The sequence below is a fragment of the Gouania willdenowi genome, chromosome 1 (assembly GCF_900634775.1).
Source record: "Gouania willdenowi chromosome 1, fGouWil2.1, whole genome shotgun sequence".
Classification (NCBI taxonomy): Eukaryota; Metazoa; Chordata; class Actinopteri; order Blenniiformes; family Gobiesocidae; genus Gouania; species Gouania willdenowi.
Genome location: NC_041044.1, coordinates 22,118,219 through 22,134,034, shown reverse-complemented (window position 1 = coordinate 22,134,034; position 15,816 = coordinate 22,118,219). Strand labels below are relative to the sequence as shown.

At 35.0% G+C, this 15,816-nt stretch overlaps 1 protein-coding gene across 1 annotated transcript; it reads right to left on the bottom strand.

Annotated features, from left to right (window-relative positions):
* Positions 1-1,915: 1,915 nt before the first annotated feature.
* Positions 1,916-14,409, bottom strand: LOC114465954 (tetratricopeptide repeat protein 39B-like). Its single transcript, XM_028451357.1, has 18 exons — positions 14,238-14,409; positions 11,950-11,981; positions 9,735-9,839; positions 9,493-9,624; positions 9,332-9,408; positions 8,931-9,060; positions 8,113-8,218; positions 6,732-6,797; positions 6,541-6,649; positions 6,372-6,439; positions 6,220-6,279; positions 5,960-6,121; positions 5,777-5,868; positions 5,578-5,698; positions 5,386-5,497; positions 5,189-5,306; positions 4,262-4,378; positions 1,916-4,152 (listed from the first exon to the last, which is right to left on the bottom strand). The coding sequence occupies exons 1-18, from the start codon at positions 14,259-14,261 to the stop codon at positions 4,038-4,040; spliced, it is 1,746 nt and encodes a 581-aa protein (XP_028307158.1). The 5' UTR covers positions 14,262-14,409; the 3' UTR covers positions 1,916-4,037.
* Between the last annotated feature and the right edge of the window lie 1,407 nt (positions 14,410-15,816).

Here is a 15,816-nt window from a genome sequence, read left to right as displayed (position 1 = left end):
CGCACACCGACCTCCCAGTGTGTGTAATAGGGGTGGGAATATTCAGACACCTCACGATTCCATTACGATTATAGGGACTTCGATTCGATTATGAATATATAACAGCATTTCTGAAGTTTCTCAATGATGAATTTCAATTCAGACACAGACGATCAATTTACATTTTTTTAAAAAAAATTTTTAATTATTTTTTGTTTTATCTTTTATTAAACCAGCAAATGAAATGTATAAACTGTTCAGGTAGAACTGCATGATAAAGTGCGATAGTAGCAGCATCCTTGCTTGTGACATACAATAAACAATAAGATGATATAGAGTGTATTATATATAAACTAAATAAGCTTCTATAGCTTCTATATTACTATAGTAATCATTGTTGGGTAAGTTACTCTAAACTTGTATTTATATTACTGGGGACTTGGATAAAAATGTAATATATTTGTATGACAATATTACTGTTTTTTAAAATGTAACTGAGTTACACTACTTTGACTTACTTTTGGTCCAAAACACTAATTATATCACTGATGGTGTTTGAATAACATCGGCCAAAGTGTTGTTTCAAATACTTCTGCTGTTTCAGGAGCAGAAAGCTCGTTTTTGTTCACCAAAAGTTATATTTAACTATAATGATCATCTTTTTTTCCCCCTCAAATAATTGCAAACAGTGAGAAAACAAAGCAAATATGCACTTAAATTAAATATGTAACTAGTAATATATTACTACTTTTTACATTTGTAAAGAGTTACACTACGGAGCTCCATCAAAACGGAATATATTACTGTAATATATTACAAAAATAACTGATAGTAACTGAGTTTTTGGGTGATCGTGGCTCTGTGATAGAGTGGGCGCACTATGGCAACCTCGCTTCTGTCAGTCTGCCCCAGGGCAGCTGCGGCTACATTAGTAGCTTACCACCATGGTGTGTGGAGTAAAAGAATAATGCACATGTAAAATGTAAAGCGCTTTGAGTGTCTATGAAAATGTGCTATATGAAATCCAATGCATTATTATTATTACAGTGCTTTTAAAATGTTAGTCAATCCATTCCTCAGGGGGATCTGGGGTCCGTTTTCTCCATGTGCTTAATTTGCTTCAGTGTCACCCACCATCATTGAAGAGATATTGTGGGGTTGGCCAAAATATGACGGCATGTACAATTGAAGCCATGTATGTGATCAAACTTTCACTGGAAAAAAATGACACTTTAATGGGTAATAAGGTTTTTAATTTTTTTATTCTGTTTTTATTTTAATTCATGCCTTTTTGAGTCATTTTGTTTTCTGTAGTTGGTACACAGCAGTGCTCTTTCTTTTGCAATGTTGTGACTTGGGGTTTTTTTTTTTTTCAATTATTTTGTATTACCTGTTTCCAACAGTTTTATACAAATCACTCACACGTTGAAGTCACTTGAAGCCTTAAGTACAAAATAAATAACTAGGTCAAACTATGTAGTAGGAGGTCCGTCCAAATTTACTTATTATAATAATTAATAAAGGGTTGCCAAATTGAGTAAAACATTTGTTCTTTTTTCCTTAAAGAATTTTAATTATTCTTTTTGTAAAATAATTTTTACTTGGGTTTTAACATGACTGTGCCTTTTTAGCCTTTCTTTTAATAACTGAGATATTTTTATTTATTTATCAATCTATGTATGATTACATGATTTTTATAGAGTATGTTAATCTTTCTGCGGTTTGATTAACTGTCTGCTGCCAACAATATTTCATTGTATTGCATTAATAGTACAATGACAATAATGCTTCTATATTCTAAGTTGTCATTGTGTACTTTGTTGTTATATGATTGTCGAATTGGACACTATTTCGTGGTACCTATTTTTTATTTCTTACATTTTAGCGTTTGCTTGGGGATTTATTGCATTTGCTTTACTCAGTTCTTTGTATCTCCTGATCACTTCATTTTCTGCTTTTGTGTAATTTTGTGTGGTTTTTTTTTTTTGTTGTTTTGTTTTTTTTGGCACCTTTTGTAACAGAATAGCAAATCCTCTCTAGATTTAGTATTGATTTGGCTTTCGTGGATCCCTTACGTCTGTTTTTAATGTGTTCCTATGGGAAATACGCTTCACTAAAGACTATAAATGTAAAAAGTTACAAGAAAAACTTTAATACAAGCAAAAGTCTTTATCGAACAATATCATTCAGCCAATCATGGAATCAATAAGAAGCACCAATGTAAATCACTGCAAACTGATTGTAAAAATGTGATCGTTTTAATGCATTTAGATACATTAAAATCTGATTTGGGATGTCTAACTGTCTCAAGAGCTGAGCAAAAATAACAACAATGATTTGTGCAACGTTTTGCCAGTAGGAGGCAGTGTTGTACAGAAATAAATCCTAAACTCCGCCTTGAGTTGAAAAATAATACCTGATGTGTGTGAGTTTGACATCACACCTATGAACAGTTTATATAAACCATCGATTTATGTAGTGTTAAAATCCTTTATGCTTTGTAAACAAAAAAGAGCATCCATCACGAGTCAGTTTGTTTTCTCTGTCGAGTACCTTCACATCTGTTCTTTGTCTTCATTAACATCTGCAATTCCTTCTTCTACACACGCAATAGCAAACAATTAAAACGGTGTATTTGATGACAGTTTAAATAAGGCATTGGAGAATCAAAGCACTGAAGGGAAAAAAAAGCCGTAGAGGGTTTTCACGGCGCATCATCAACCCGGAAGTCGCCATTTTGGAGGTAAGCAGCCAGTTTACAAATGGAACACAAATGAGCAAATCCAGAATTGGTGAGCTACTGCCGTGTATTTGGCTGTACTAATCGGTCAGACCGTGATAAACGTGGAGTTTTATAGACTGCCAAAAGTTATAACAGATCAGGGAAGAACAATGTCTGTGTTTTATAGTCAGTAGTTCTACATCAGGAGATCAGTGACATGAGACTAGCTCATCGTGGTTGCACCAGTTGTTATTGGTGTTTATGCAAACACCACCGCCCTCATCTCCTGTCTTGCATTTAAATCCAGCTTCAGGTAGTCCAGTTTGTTCTCCAGAGAACGGACATTAGAACCCAGGATGGAAGGAAGCAGCATTCTCTGAGGATTAGCTGTTAGCATGGTTGCTAGCCCCGCTCCTGCTTCTGATCACACCGCTTACGCCTCTTCCACTGGTACGAGGCTCCGCTGCTTCCTAGGCCGCTGGATGTAGCCGGCGTAGCAATCCGAGGCTCGAGGTCCAGACTATAACGGACTATAACTGTTTGATTTGCCTGAATCTAGGATTGCCTGGCGGTCGTATTCTATTTTAGAGGAACTACGCTGCAGGTTCACTGTGAAATTATTAGAACTGACTGTTATCTGCCTATATACAGTATATCCGCGAGCCTCTGCAGCCGCAGCCGACCTCCAAACTCCTATAAGGTCTTTCGCTGTGTTTGGGCTTGGTGAAAACCAGGTAGTTGACAATATCACGATACGTAATAGATGAAAGACTCTCCGTGTCGTCATTGATCCAAGACAAGGGAGCCGACTCGTATGGATCGGGACCACTAATAAACCATATTTTTTCCAAATATGGTGCCCTTTCCTGCAGACCAGGTCCTTCCCTGTATGCCTTTGCATCTATAACGCATTTTGAGGAGCTTTTCTGTGATTTTTCCATTGCAGAGTACACCTCTGTGGGCCTCTAACATGTAGTGTCAACATCCGCTTACCTCCAACATGGCCACGCATCCGGGTTACTGCCCAGAAAGTGACCTCGGTGAAAACCCTCTATTGAGCAATATGAAGGAGTTCTTCAACTGAACAGTCTAGCACGAATAGGCAACAGTAGTGTTTGAAAACTATTCATGATCAACATGATTTTAGTGTAATATATTAATTTTCATTACATTTCATCTTATATCCAAACAAAAACTAAATAACTGTTCTAAAAACAGTTAATAATCAACTTAATTTACTGTCAGCTGTAAAAAGAATTAGTCCCCGAAATTAAGACCGCTCACTGTTGGTTAATACAGACTGGGTTCAGTTTCACCCCAACATTTCCTTTTCCTTTTATGCAGGAGTACGGGAAGGAGGAAGTTTGGCTGCAAAGGAGCCCATGGTGTTCAGCGCAGCGTGGATACGGAAGTGCAGCCTCGACTCCATGCTGTAGTCTTTGTAGTTCATCCTACAAACAAAAAAACAATTCTGTTAACACCGCACAGTAGCGGCAACGGCAACTATCCGACATTCCATAGGGTGTCTTTATTTGATTCAAAGACACTAAAAACACTGACTTGGCATCTTCGATCACAGAGATAGCCTTGGTGATGTCACCCTTCTGTTTGTGCAGAAGTCCCAGCTCATACATGGTGAATGGCACCAGGTAGGTGTCGTGCCTGATATTATTCTCACTGGAAAACAACAAACCACAGCAACGGATCGATTCATTCTTATTCAGCAAACAGTGAAGGTAGCCACATTTACTTTCAGATGTGCACTGCAGAAAAGGATAAATCATAAAACATGGCATTTTGAAACATCTTACGAAAGATGAACATAGCAGGTAATGTTTCGATAGGTTTACGGTCTATTTATAGTAAATGTAATCACTATTATTTAATATACAGGTGAATTCAGTATAATGATGTCCAAAACTTTAACACATAGGGGATTTTTTCTTACAAAGACAAACATTTGTTGTAAAAATGATTATATTAGTGGGGTAGTTTTTGGTTAACCGATCCTAATTTTAAGCATATTAAAAGAGGATTTTATACAGATTAATTATTTGCTTATATTGCACAAAACAAAAAGCTTGCTTAAACAGAATCAGAATTACTTTAATGATCCCAGGGGGAAATTACTTTTTTGTTATAGTGGCTCCAAGTAGAAATTAATGTTAAAAGAAACACTTAAAAAATATACCTACATACATTATTAAAATGTAAAAAGTAAACAGAGACCAAGACAATGATTATATTAACACAAGAATATTAAATAAGGATAAAATAAATTAAGGTTTACATTAAACAAGTCTTCATTTTTATGTTTGCAAATATTAATGAAAGGTTCTGGGTTCAAGCCCTGGAGTGGACACTTGTGTCCTTTCTGTGTGGAGTTTGCTTGTTTATCTCTATCTGCGTATAGAGATAATGACCTGCATAGCAAAAAAACAAGCTGTTAATTCTAGTGTGTGATGAGGAGCAGTGAGGTGACTCCACCTGGAAATGACACGATTAAAGCAGATCTCAGCCTGAACCAGACGTCCCAGCTCCCTCAGACACAGACCCTTCAGCAGCTGCACCAAACACTCATCGTCCTGGTGATACTCAGAAGGATCTGCGCATTGCACATGCTCAAGTTAACATTACCCATTGCAAAACCAGAACATGTGTATAAGTCCTGCTGTCTGTCTCACGTGTTTCATTCCGGAGTTGATCCTCTGTCTTCTCCAAGGTAGACAAGATGTTTTCAGTCAGCTCGGGTCTTTTGCCCACAACGGTGAACCCATTCCAAACATACATCATTTCCTGTGGGAATAGATATCTGCTCACAATTGGAAATAAATGCTGGTTAATCAATGAAAAAAAAGTGATTAATATGTTTTTACCAGTGCAGGAACAACTAGTTTCCCGGGGACAGAGGAGACGTATCTCTGGGCTTTCTTTGCTGCAAACTTCTCGGTAGGAATTGATTTTCCGGCAATTTTCAGCCTGAGGCCTTCCACCTGCCTACATGGCACATGTAATGCATTTACTTCCAACAGGTTTATCGCCCATCAGCTTGCACTTGATAAAGTATTGCTATACCTGAATAATTGCACCACATTTTCACCAAGTTCAGTCACTTCTTCCTCAGGGAGCATGCTCAGGATAGCAGCTTTCTGAAACACATAAACTGCCTACGAAAAAAATAGGAAAATATTCCATGTTTAGTATAGGAGAACGTTCTGGAAATCCAAAGGTTGACATGGGGTGAACGTGGACAGATACCTGGGACCACTTGCTCTCTTTGCTGAGCAGGTTTGCGTAATGATAAGCCTCCCGCCAGTTTTGTTCAAAGGAATACGCCCACATTAGCTCCCAGTAACACAGGTGGTGAATCTGACGCCACTCTTCTTGAGATGCAATACATGCCAAGTATTTCTCCTGGGCCTGCAGATGATATCAAGCTCAGTGAGTTATTTATTTATTTATTTATTTTAACCATAATCACACTTGGCTTGTTCAGTTAAGCTACTGCCAGCACTTACAAATGTAAAGTTTCCTTTGAGCACAGCAATCCTTGCAGTGTAAAAGAGAATGAGGGCTCCCTGTGAGGAAGGAAACCAAAGTGATTAAAATTGGGGAAAAAAATACTTTATGGTCAGTAAATTAAAAAAAAAAAAAAAAAAAAACCTCTTACATTAGGGAACTTGTTTTTGTAAGGTGCAAGAAGAGCTTCAGCCTCCTTAAGATCTCCATCACCAATGCCTAAAGAAAAATGGCAACGGGATGAAAACCTTAAAACATGAACATAATATTTTTAATCTGAATGAGAATCCAAAATCTGGACAAAGCTGCCATTTACTCACCGAGTATCACTGAGATGTAAAGATGGAACATCAGTAGAGTCAGAGTGCTAAGGATGGAGCGCAGGCTGTTGCTCGCCGCTCCCGATCTTAACTCTGACAAACCCATTTCCTATAAATGATAAAGATTAAAACCTGTCACTTCTTAAGAGCTCGCCTGAACCAAAACTGGTAAACAAAGAATTAACACTTGCCCTGTCTCCAGAGAATCCCAGAAACTCCATCAGTCTGAGGACTCTGGATGGAAGCAGAGAGAGCATCTAACAAGGAAGAAACCGATGGGAGCACAATTTGCAAACCTTGGATTCGAAAGGCTTTACTACGTGTTCACATTTTAAATGTACTGGGACTAAAAATAAGTATAATCGACACAAAGAGGTACCGTATTTGACTGTATAAATCAGTCAAATACTGTACTGTTGACTGTATAAGTCAGATTATGATTAGAAAATCATAATATTTGCTAATACAGGTTTATGATTATTGTACCGTTTTGTTTCAAACCTTGTGGGTCCTGTCTTGTCAGTGATTAAACAAATTAATTAGACAACAATGCATTAGTTTTTTTTTTGTTTTTTTTAATGAGAAATGTCAGAAAATTATGTTTATAGTCCATTGTGAGTAGTTCCCTCTTTTGCTGCAGTCTGCCAATGTGGTTGGTCAACTGGGGTTTAAGTTATTAGTATTTCTCCTAATAGTTGAATCTCAAAAAAAGGACAGACTTCAGACATACAGTTGTGTTCAAAGCAATAAATACTGTCTTTAAAACCGTGAGTAAAGATTAAAATAATCACAAATTTAGTGAGAACAATTTTGCATTCCATTTTGAATCAAAACATGAAGAAAACATGGATAAATATAAATGTGGTATCACTTTACAGAATGTGAAGATAAAGGAATATATTGTTGTTCAAAAATATGTCAACATTTTTTCTTCTTCTTGTAACGAGTTTACTGAGAATGTCGCTTTCATAATGTGCATAATCACCATCTCTGGAAGCTGCTCCACATCTGTTTTTGAATAATTGCTCTACACCTGTAAACAGTAGCCCAAAGCGATTCAATGTCATTCCACAATTCCTCTGCATATCCTGGTTTCAGAAACTTGGACACAATCGTATTGGTCTGGAACCAAGTTGCTGCTAGACTACTGATGTTGTGCATGAGCTCTTCAAATATTTGGATCAATATAAATTGATCTGTAAACCCTGGTATGCAGCAGCACCATAGTTGCATAATCTAAGCCATGCACACCGTCACCCTGACTGTTAAGGTTAACGACATTGGACGGCTAACACTGAACACAAGTGTACTGCCTACTATAATGACTGTATGCATAAGGTGGGGCAGGGTATGTCTATACTTGTTTTGTATTCCATTTGCAATACAGCTTTCACAAATGAATGTCTTCTCACAAGGAGTGTGACGTCAATGGATACTTGTGTCCTTTCATTAAGTCGCTTAGAGATGAGACTAATTTGACACTAATTCTAGCAGCTCTGATTCCATGAGAATTTGAAAGGTGTTGACAGTCTTTGTCACGCCTGTTTTTTAATTAAAACAGTTTTTACTTACCAGATTAAAAGAACCGATGCCCATACTGACACCGCCCCTGAAATGAGTCAGGGTGCTTGTCAGTTTTTCCTTGTCTTCCATGGCGTTTATCATTGCTTGGCAGTCCCTGATGAAAAAAAACAAAAAAAAAAAACAGCATTTATTTCAAGTATATTCCAATCAAAAATTCATTCTTTTCTTTGGTCAACCTCCTATGATATATGGGGCACTGGTTGTAAAGTTGCGCCTGCTAAAATAAACACCAACTTTTTGCAACATTTAGCAACAAACCACAATTAAAAAACGTATGTGTTTTTTTTCCCGTTTACATTACATTTGACCAGATTTACAGCAAAATTTGTGACATTTGTGATATTTTTTTCTTGTAAAAATATGATTTCAATGTTAAAACTAAATGTTAAATATTGAATCTAAATCTAAATGTTAAATCTAAAATCTTACATGTTCAATCTACAGTAAATGTTATTTCTAAATGCTTAATGTTATATGTAAATCTTAAATCTAAAATTTTAAATGTTCAATCTAAAATCCTAAATGTTCAATCTAAATCTAAATGTCACAGGTTAAACTAAATATTTAGCTAACGTGCAAATTTCCCGGAAGTACCAAAATAAAAGCTCATTGATGTTGTGGTTAACTCCCGCAGACTTCACGCTTGTTAATGGTAGTAATAGCACGGAAAGTGCATTGACAATATTTTTTAGGAGAAAAAAAATCACAAATATTGCTGTAAATCTGGTCAAAAGTTATTGCAAAACGTTGCTGTATATTTTAGCATGCACAACTTTACAATCGACGCCCCATAATGATATTCTTACTTGTAAATCTGGTAACTGTTTCGTATCCTCATTCCTCCTTTGATGAAGCCAATAATGCTTTCATCCAGAAATGTGAGCGCTGCTTTCTGCAGCAACACCTCTGCATAGCACAGCTCAGCATGCATCTCTTCTGTTGATACAAAGGAAACAACAGGTGATGTAGGACAAATGGAAACAATTGGAAGAGATGCTGACCTTCTTTGGATAAGAGTTAGAAACTTTGGATGACACAAAAATGACGGTTGGTTTAAAATATTTTTGTTTATTATGTTTATTATATAACAACATCTACTCACCAGATCAGAACTTTAGGTTGGGTAATTATAAAGCACACAATAAACTATTTATTTGGCAGTGTGGGGTTGGTTGAGTAACATGCACAATATAGGACAAACATTCACCTTCTGTTAAACGCTCAGCTTGTTGTCTATAAAAGAAGTTTGACAAGCTCTCAATGATTCCAACTTTTTTACGAAACCTAAGAAGAATAAAAAAAATCTAAATAAATCACGGTGTATAGTCAAAAAATACTAATGATATAGTCATATAACACTATAAATACTTCTGGCAGGTCTGCAGGGACTCCCCAAGTGATGACATAGCAGCATCCATGTCCTTAGGTTCAAAGGTCATGCCTGCCTGCATCACCAATATGCTGCTGTAGCCCATTGCATGGTACATGCTTTGGTTTCTCCTGAAGAACAATAAATTAAAACTCTCTTTGATTAAGAAAAATGCAAACAAGTGTCAACTATATTTCTGGCATGAGTAATACGCCTAACCAAACAATCCATAAAGACTTACCGGGGTTTCAAAAGAGCCAAAGCATCCATAAACCTGTTGTTCAGGAAAAGATCCAGGGCTCCTGAGCACTCTTTCAGCACCGTCTCCAAATCGATGTTGTCTGAGCTGATATTAGAAAAGAAAAATGTTTAAAATATGTAGTTTAATTATAATACAAGAGAACTCAGAACACAAACATCCGCTAAGTGCCAAATCTCCTCTTTAGAATCTCCAGATTATTGGCATTAATCTGGATCATTGATCCTGATCATGGTACCATGATCATTCATATTTTAAAGGCTGGGAAGAAATTTGTATCTCCATTAATGACTATTGTTGGTCCAGATGTATATGGGCACCCCCATTTGAGAAAATAAATACATTTTTAGATAAAATGCGTAATATGGATCCAATGTGACCAAGTCAAATTTCCTAAAGATCAGTTAATTACTAACCGATAGGAACTTTGGAAATTCTGCCAATGATGAGCTATCAGAATTTATTTATTTTTTAAACTGATCCAGACTGGTTAAAATTTTGTCAAAATATGTTTTGTACGTTTGACGTAATCCTGCTAAGAGACAAATAAATAAACACCCTCTTGTGAAAGTACAGTGTGATACAATAATACAATACAATTTCTAGGGGTGTCCCGATCCAATATCGAATATCGGTCCAATATTAGCCTTAAAAACAAATATCGGATTCTAATTTCTAGGTTTTTCGATTTTTAATTTTTAGTTATTTTATTCAAATGTAGAATACTGTAGATATTATTTTGAAGGTTAAAATGTATGTAACCAATTGGTTAATAATAAATGGGTCAGTTTGTCTCATACCTACTGTTGCCGACTATTGTTTTCTGTTTGAGTAACATCACTGGATCAAGCCTTTTCTAACATTCCACACTACAAAATAAGTAATTATTATTTTTTTAATTAAAAAAAAGAGAGAATAAAGAAAATTTAAAAAAAAAACAAAAAAAAAGTATATATGATTCATGCTGATATCGGATCAATATCGGTATCGGCCGATACGTAAGGCTGCAATATTGGTATCATATCGGAAATGAAAAAGTCGTATCAGGACATCCCTAACATCTTCATTTAGCAGACGCTTTTATCCAAAACGACGTATGGTACAACTCCAGTAGTTAGCGTTAAGGGATTTGCTCCCACAATGACGGCAGTGACCCTCCAATTATAAGCCTGCTTCCCTAACTAGATGTCGACCGATATATTGGCCAGCCAATATATTACATTTATTTAGCACTTTAGAGTAGCCATTGAAGAAAAAAAATAAAGAACATAAAAAACATCCATTCGGATGTATGAATATAAAACAAAAAGAAAACAGTAATAATTGTTAGGGTTGTTAAGTTGGACCCATAAACAAACACAACACCCAAAGTGTGGGTCGACGTGAATTTATTTAACAAAAAGTGTCCTCTTGGCTTGGCTTGATCCTGGGAGTGGCTCCAGAGCAGGCTCGGGTACTAGAGGAATAAAAGTCCAGAATCAAAAATAAAACTTGGCAAAAGGCATAGACTTCAGGATATCTCGAGAGCAGAAGTACCGCAGCATAGACGGAACAATCCAACGATGAGTGGAGGTGAGTCTGAGGCTTTTGTATTGCAGTGATGAGTAATTGGAACCAGGTGTGCCTGCTCGGAGTCCACGCCCCACCAGGACCAAGCCTAAAAGAAAAACAAAGAGCCACAAGAGGGGGACAAAAAACAGGCACATATGGCCAAAAATATAACAATAACAATAATAATAGCATGTGCATTGAAGGGGTAGAAGCCAATAGGCTTACAAACAAAAAGCTGATATCATAGGATAAGGATATAATATAATAGTGCCAGATCCTATTATATCCTTAATAGGACAGAATAGGATAAGGATATTTGATCAGACACCCGTGTGGGCAGCTGCAGCCACCACTTGACTGACGAAAGGACCCCGCATTTATATCATAGGAGTGTTTCAACTGTCTTTCATAATCAATGTGTTTTTAAAAAAAAAAAGTAAATCGTCTCCAATATTGGCTTCCAAAATCGTCTTTAGATGTCGGGCGAATTGTTTTTAAAAACATCGGTATCTGTATCGGCGTTTGAAAATCCCATATCGGTCGACCTCTAACCTTAACCATTGCACGTTGTGACATAAGCAAACACTTTCAAACCATGTAAATATATTGGTATATTGATATATCGGTATATTGAGGTTTTACTTACATTACATCTTCACAAGGTTGATGCAAATCCACCTATAGAACAGGAAGATTAAAAAGCTCAGGAAAAGCCATTCAGAAGAGTGAGGGTTTTTCGCACATAGGCCAACATGCTGCTATATGGCAATGAATTACACTACAACCATTTGAATCCTGATCTGGGAGGAAACTGGTTTGACGTTATGACATCAAAAGTATTAATTTAACTTTACCCTGAAGGGTCAAGATTGTTTGCTTTTCACGTTATTTAACAGCTCACGTAGCTCTCAACTACTGACATTGTGTTATGAACATAATTGGTTTGAACTTTTTCTTCTTTTTTAGACAGAAAAACAAACTTCAAGTCTTCATGTTTCTGCCTGTGCTATTCACAGTTTTTGTCGTGCTTATATCATCATATTACAGAAGTTTATCCACAAGTGAATTATTAAAGTGGCTGACCCAGTAAAAGAAAATAACTATTATTTTGATTATTTATATACTTATTCCTGTACAGATAATGATATGTTTCCATATCGTGCATCCATATCTTAAGCTCACACAGATGTAGACAAACAAACCGACACAGTCACCCCTCAGGGCAGTTTCAGCAACTTCTACCAGCATACTGCCACTGGGATTACATTCAATAAAGTTTATTATGAACAATTATTTTGTTCATTGTAAACAATCTGCCTTTAAATATTTGATTGATGTACCGAGTCAACAGTGCTCACAAACAGGCTTTCTTGGATTACTATTATTTACAACTGTGTGAGAAAATAAATGAAAAACCTAATGCTGCATGCTTTTAAAAGGAACACTTTAGAGGATAAATACAAGTCACCTGGCCAAGAAGCACAAGGATAACTTTCACTATAACTTATCCAACTGTGGTTAGAGCAACACAACCTCATCTTCAATGTGAATAAATCATAGCTAGTGAATTTAGCTACTGGGTACGGCTCACATGATTTAATACTTAAATGGACTGGTAAATGGACTTGATTTTATATAGCGCTTTATCCCCACACTGAAACAGTATTTAGCTTTGTAGATGTTGGAATCTGAACTGAAATGTTGCTTGCAATGCAGTGGTTTAGTTATTGGCCAACGTGTATTTCCATAATTTTATCACATTATTTATCAGCTTTTTTTTTTTTTTTTTTACAAAAAGCTATCAGACAATAACAAATCAAAAGAAGAATATGGGGCACCGATTGTAAAGTTGCACATGCAACAACAAAAAAAAAAAGTAAAGTTGCACATGCTAAAATAAACAGCAACTTTTTGCAACATTTAGCAACAAACCACATTTTAAAAATGTATGTTAATTTTTTATTGCTAATTTTGACCAGATTTACAGCAATATTTGTTAAGTTTGTGTTGTTTTTTTCACTTAAAATTATAATGTCATTATTAGATCGTTCGCGTCAATGAGATTTTATTTTGGTGAATTGTATTTGATGAATGATACTTACGGTGAATTTGCATATCAGCTAAATATTTTGTTTCACCTGTGACATTTAGATTTAACATTTAACATTAGGATTTAGATTCAACATTTAGATTTAACATTTAGATTCAACATTTAGATTTAACATTTAGATTTACATTTAACATTTAGATTTGACATTTAACATTTAGATTTTAATTTATAATTTAGATTTAACACTTAATATTTAAAATTTGGATTTAGATTCAACATTTAGATTTAACATTGACATTATTTTTTATGAGAAAAAAAAATTCACGTTTCACAAAGATTGTTGTAAATCTGGTCAAAAAAATAAATAAAAAATTCACATACGGTTTTTTAAATGTGTTTCTTTTTTGCTAAATGATGTAGATTTGACATTTACCATTTATTATTTAACGTTTGGATTTAGTTTCAACATTTAGATTTAACATTGACATTTGGATGTAACATTTAGATATAACATTTAGATGTAGCATTTGGATGTAACATTTGGATGTAACATTTAGAATTATATTCAACATTTAAATGTAACATTTAGATTTGATTCTTAGATTTGACTTTTAGATTTGAATTTATAATTTAGGTTTAAATTTATAATTTAGATTTAACATTTGGATTTAGATTCAACATTTAGTTTTAACACTGACATTATTATTAACACGAGAAAAAAAATCACATATTTCACAAATATTGTTGTAAATCTGGTCGTAAGTAACGTTTAAAAATAAAATAAAATAAAAAATCACATATGTTTTTTAAACGTGTTTTGTTTTTGTTTTTTTTGCTAAATATTGCAAAAAGCCGTTTTAGGAGAAGATGTTGCAACTCTCTACCTGCTGCAGTGAGCTGGTCTCCATTGGATGATGATGATGATGATGATGATTGTAGTTGCTCCTGCGGCTGATGAAGGAATCCTCTGATGTTCTACACCTGTTGATGTCGGAGCACTGAAGCCTAAAAGCGGTCCTAGCCGGCCTCCTGCCATATTTATTAGGATAGAAAGGGAGTGGTCTGCTTCCAGGCGACAGGACGAGCCCACAGCAGCTTCTACTGCCGTCACAAGACAGCTAATTCTGGATAGCCTTCACCAAGGATTCCGGGTGCTGTCTTTATAAGAAGCTTTTTGTTAGGATTTTATAAGCATATATCACACGTTTATACTATGAAACCGGACTGAAAGTTATAGGCTGGTAAATGTATTACACAATAATTTAAATAATTATATTTAAATTATAATTATATATATATATATATATATATATATATATATATATATATATATATATATATATATATATATATATATATATATATATATATAATAGAAAACTTGACAACCGAACCGAAACCCTATTGTTATAAGTTCAAAAGGCATTATTAGCATTTTTTTTTTAAACCAAGAATAAATATTTATCTTTTACAATAAATCTCATCATAATAATTGCCAAATTTCATATCCATAAAACAAAGTTCTCAAGCTCCCTTGTATTCTGTTATATGACCACTTTATAAATAACAAAAACATTGTGAAAGAATAGGATTTTTTCTTACAACTACTTATTTCCTTTATCTTCAGATTCAACTATAAAAAAATATACAGGATAAGAGTTTAAGTAATTTTTAAAGAATCAATTGCAATTTTTAAAACATTTTTCTTTGTCTGCACATGCTGTTGAAGGTCAACATTATATGTAGTGCAATATTTTCATGACAGCAATGCATGTTTTATTATTGTGATGAAAGGGCAGTGTTACGCCGAGGTGACGGGGAAGGGAATAGGGAAGATGGATTCAGGGTAGGACAATGGGAGGGGTGGGGAAAACTGTTTTAAGGTGAGAGTGCAAAACAAAAGAATAAATTACCAATTGATCAACCTGATACTGATAAATACAAATGGACAGATTTGATGTGATAAATGCATAAAACCACGTGATCACATGAGTTCTGATTTGATTTCGTCCCATGTGATTACATTTTGTTTAGTATTTTTAAGTCGACAAAAATATAGGTATATTTTGATATCCGTGGTTCTCAAACCCCCTTTCTCTTATTTCTGAATCCAAGTACTCCCTTATGCCCGACTACAACATTTTTCATAAAACAACTATAGCATAATGATGGAATCAGTGATAAGACACATTATAAAGAATTTTGTAAATAAGTGGAATGAAATTTTTTTTTTAGTGGCTCCTGAATAGATTTATTTCCAGAGTTTTCATAATTTCCGGTCATCTCCCACCATGGTGTGGAACCAAGTCGGACTTTTGTATTTTCAGTTCATGTTCTAGTCAAGATAATTTTCATCATCATTTATATGATTATCATTTTTAACTAAAACAATTAAAATAATGCTTTAATTTGTTAATTCCCCACTCTCACTGTCTCAAGTATTCCCCTGTAGTGCCATGGTGT

Coding starts and splice junctions, on each gene's coding strand:
- LOC114465954 (XM_028451357.1), bottom strand. CDS start 14,261: ATGGAGACCAGCTCACTGCAGCAG. Junction 9,840..11,949: donor CAACCTTGTGAAGATGTAAT/GTAAGTAAAACC, acceptor TTCTAATATCAG/CTCAGACAACATCGATTTGG. Junction 6,280..6,371: donor ACAAAAACAAGTTCCCTAAT/GTAAGAGGTTTT, acceptor CCTTCCTCACAG/GGAGCCCTCATTCTCTTTTA.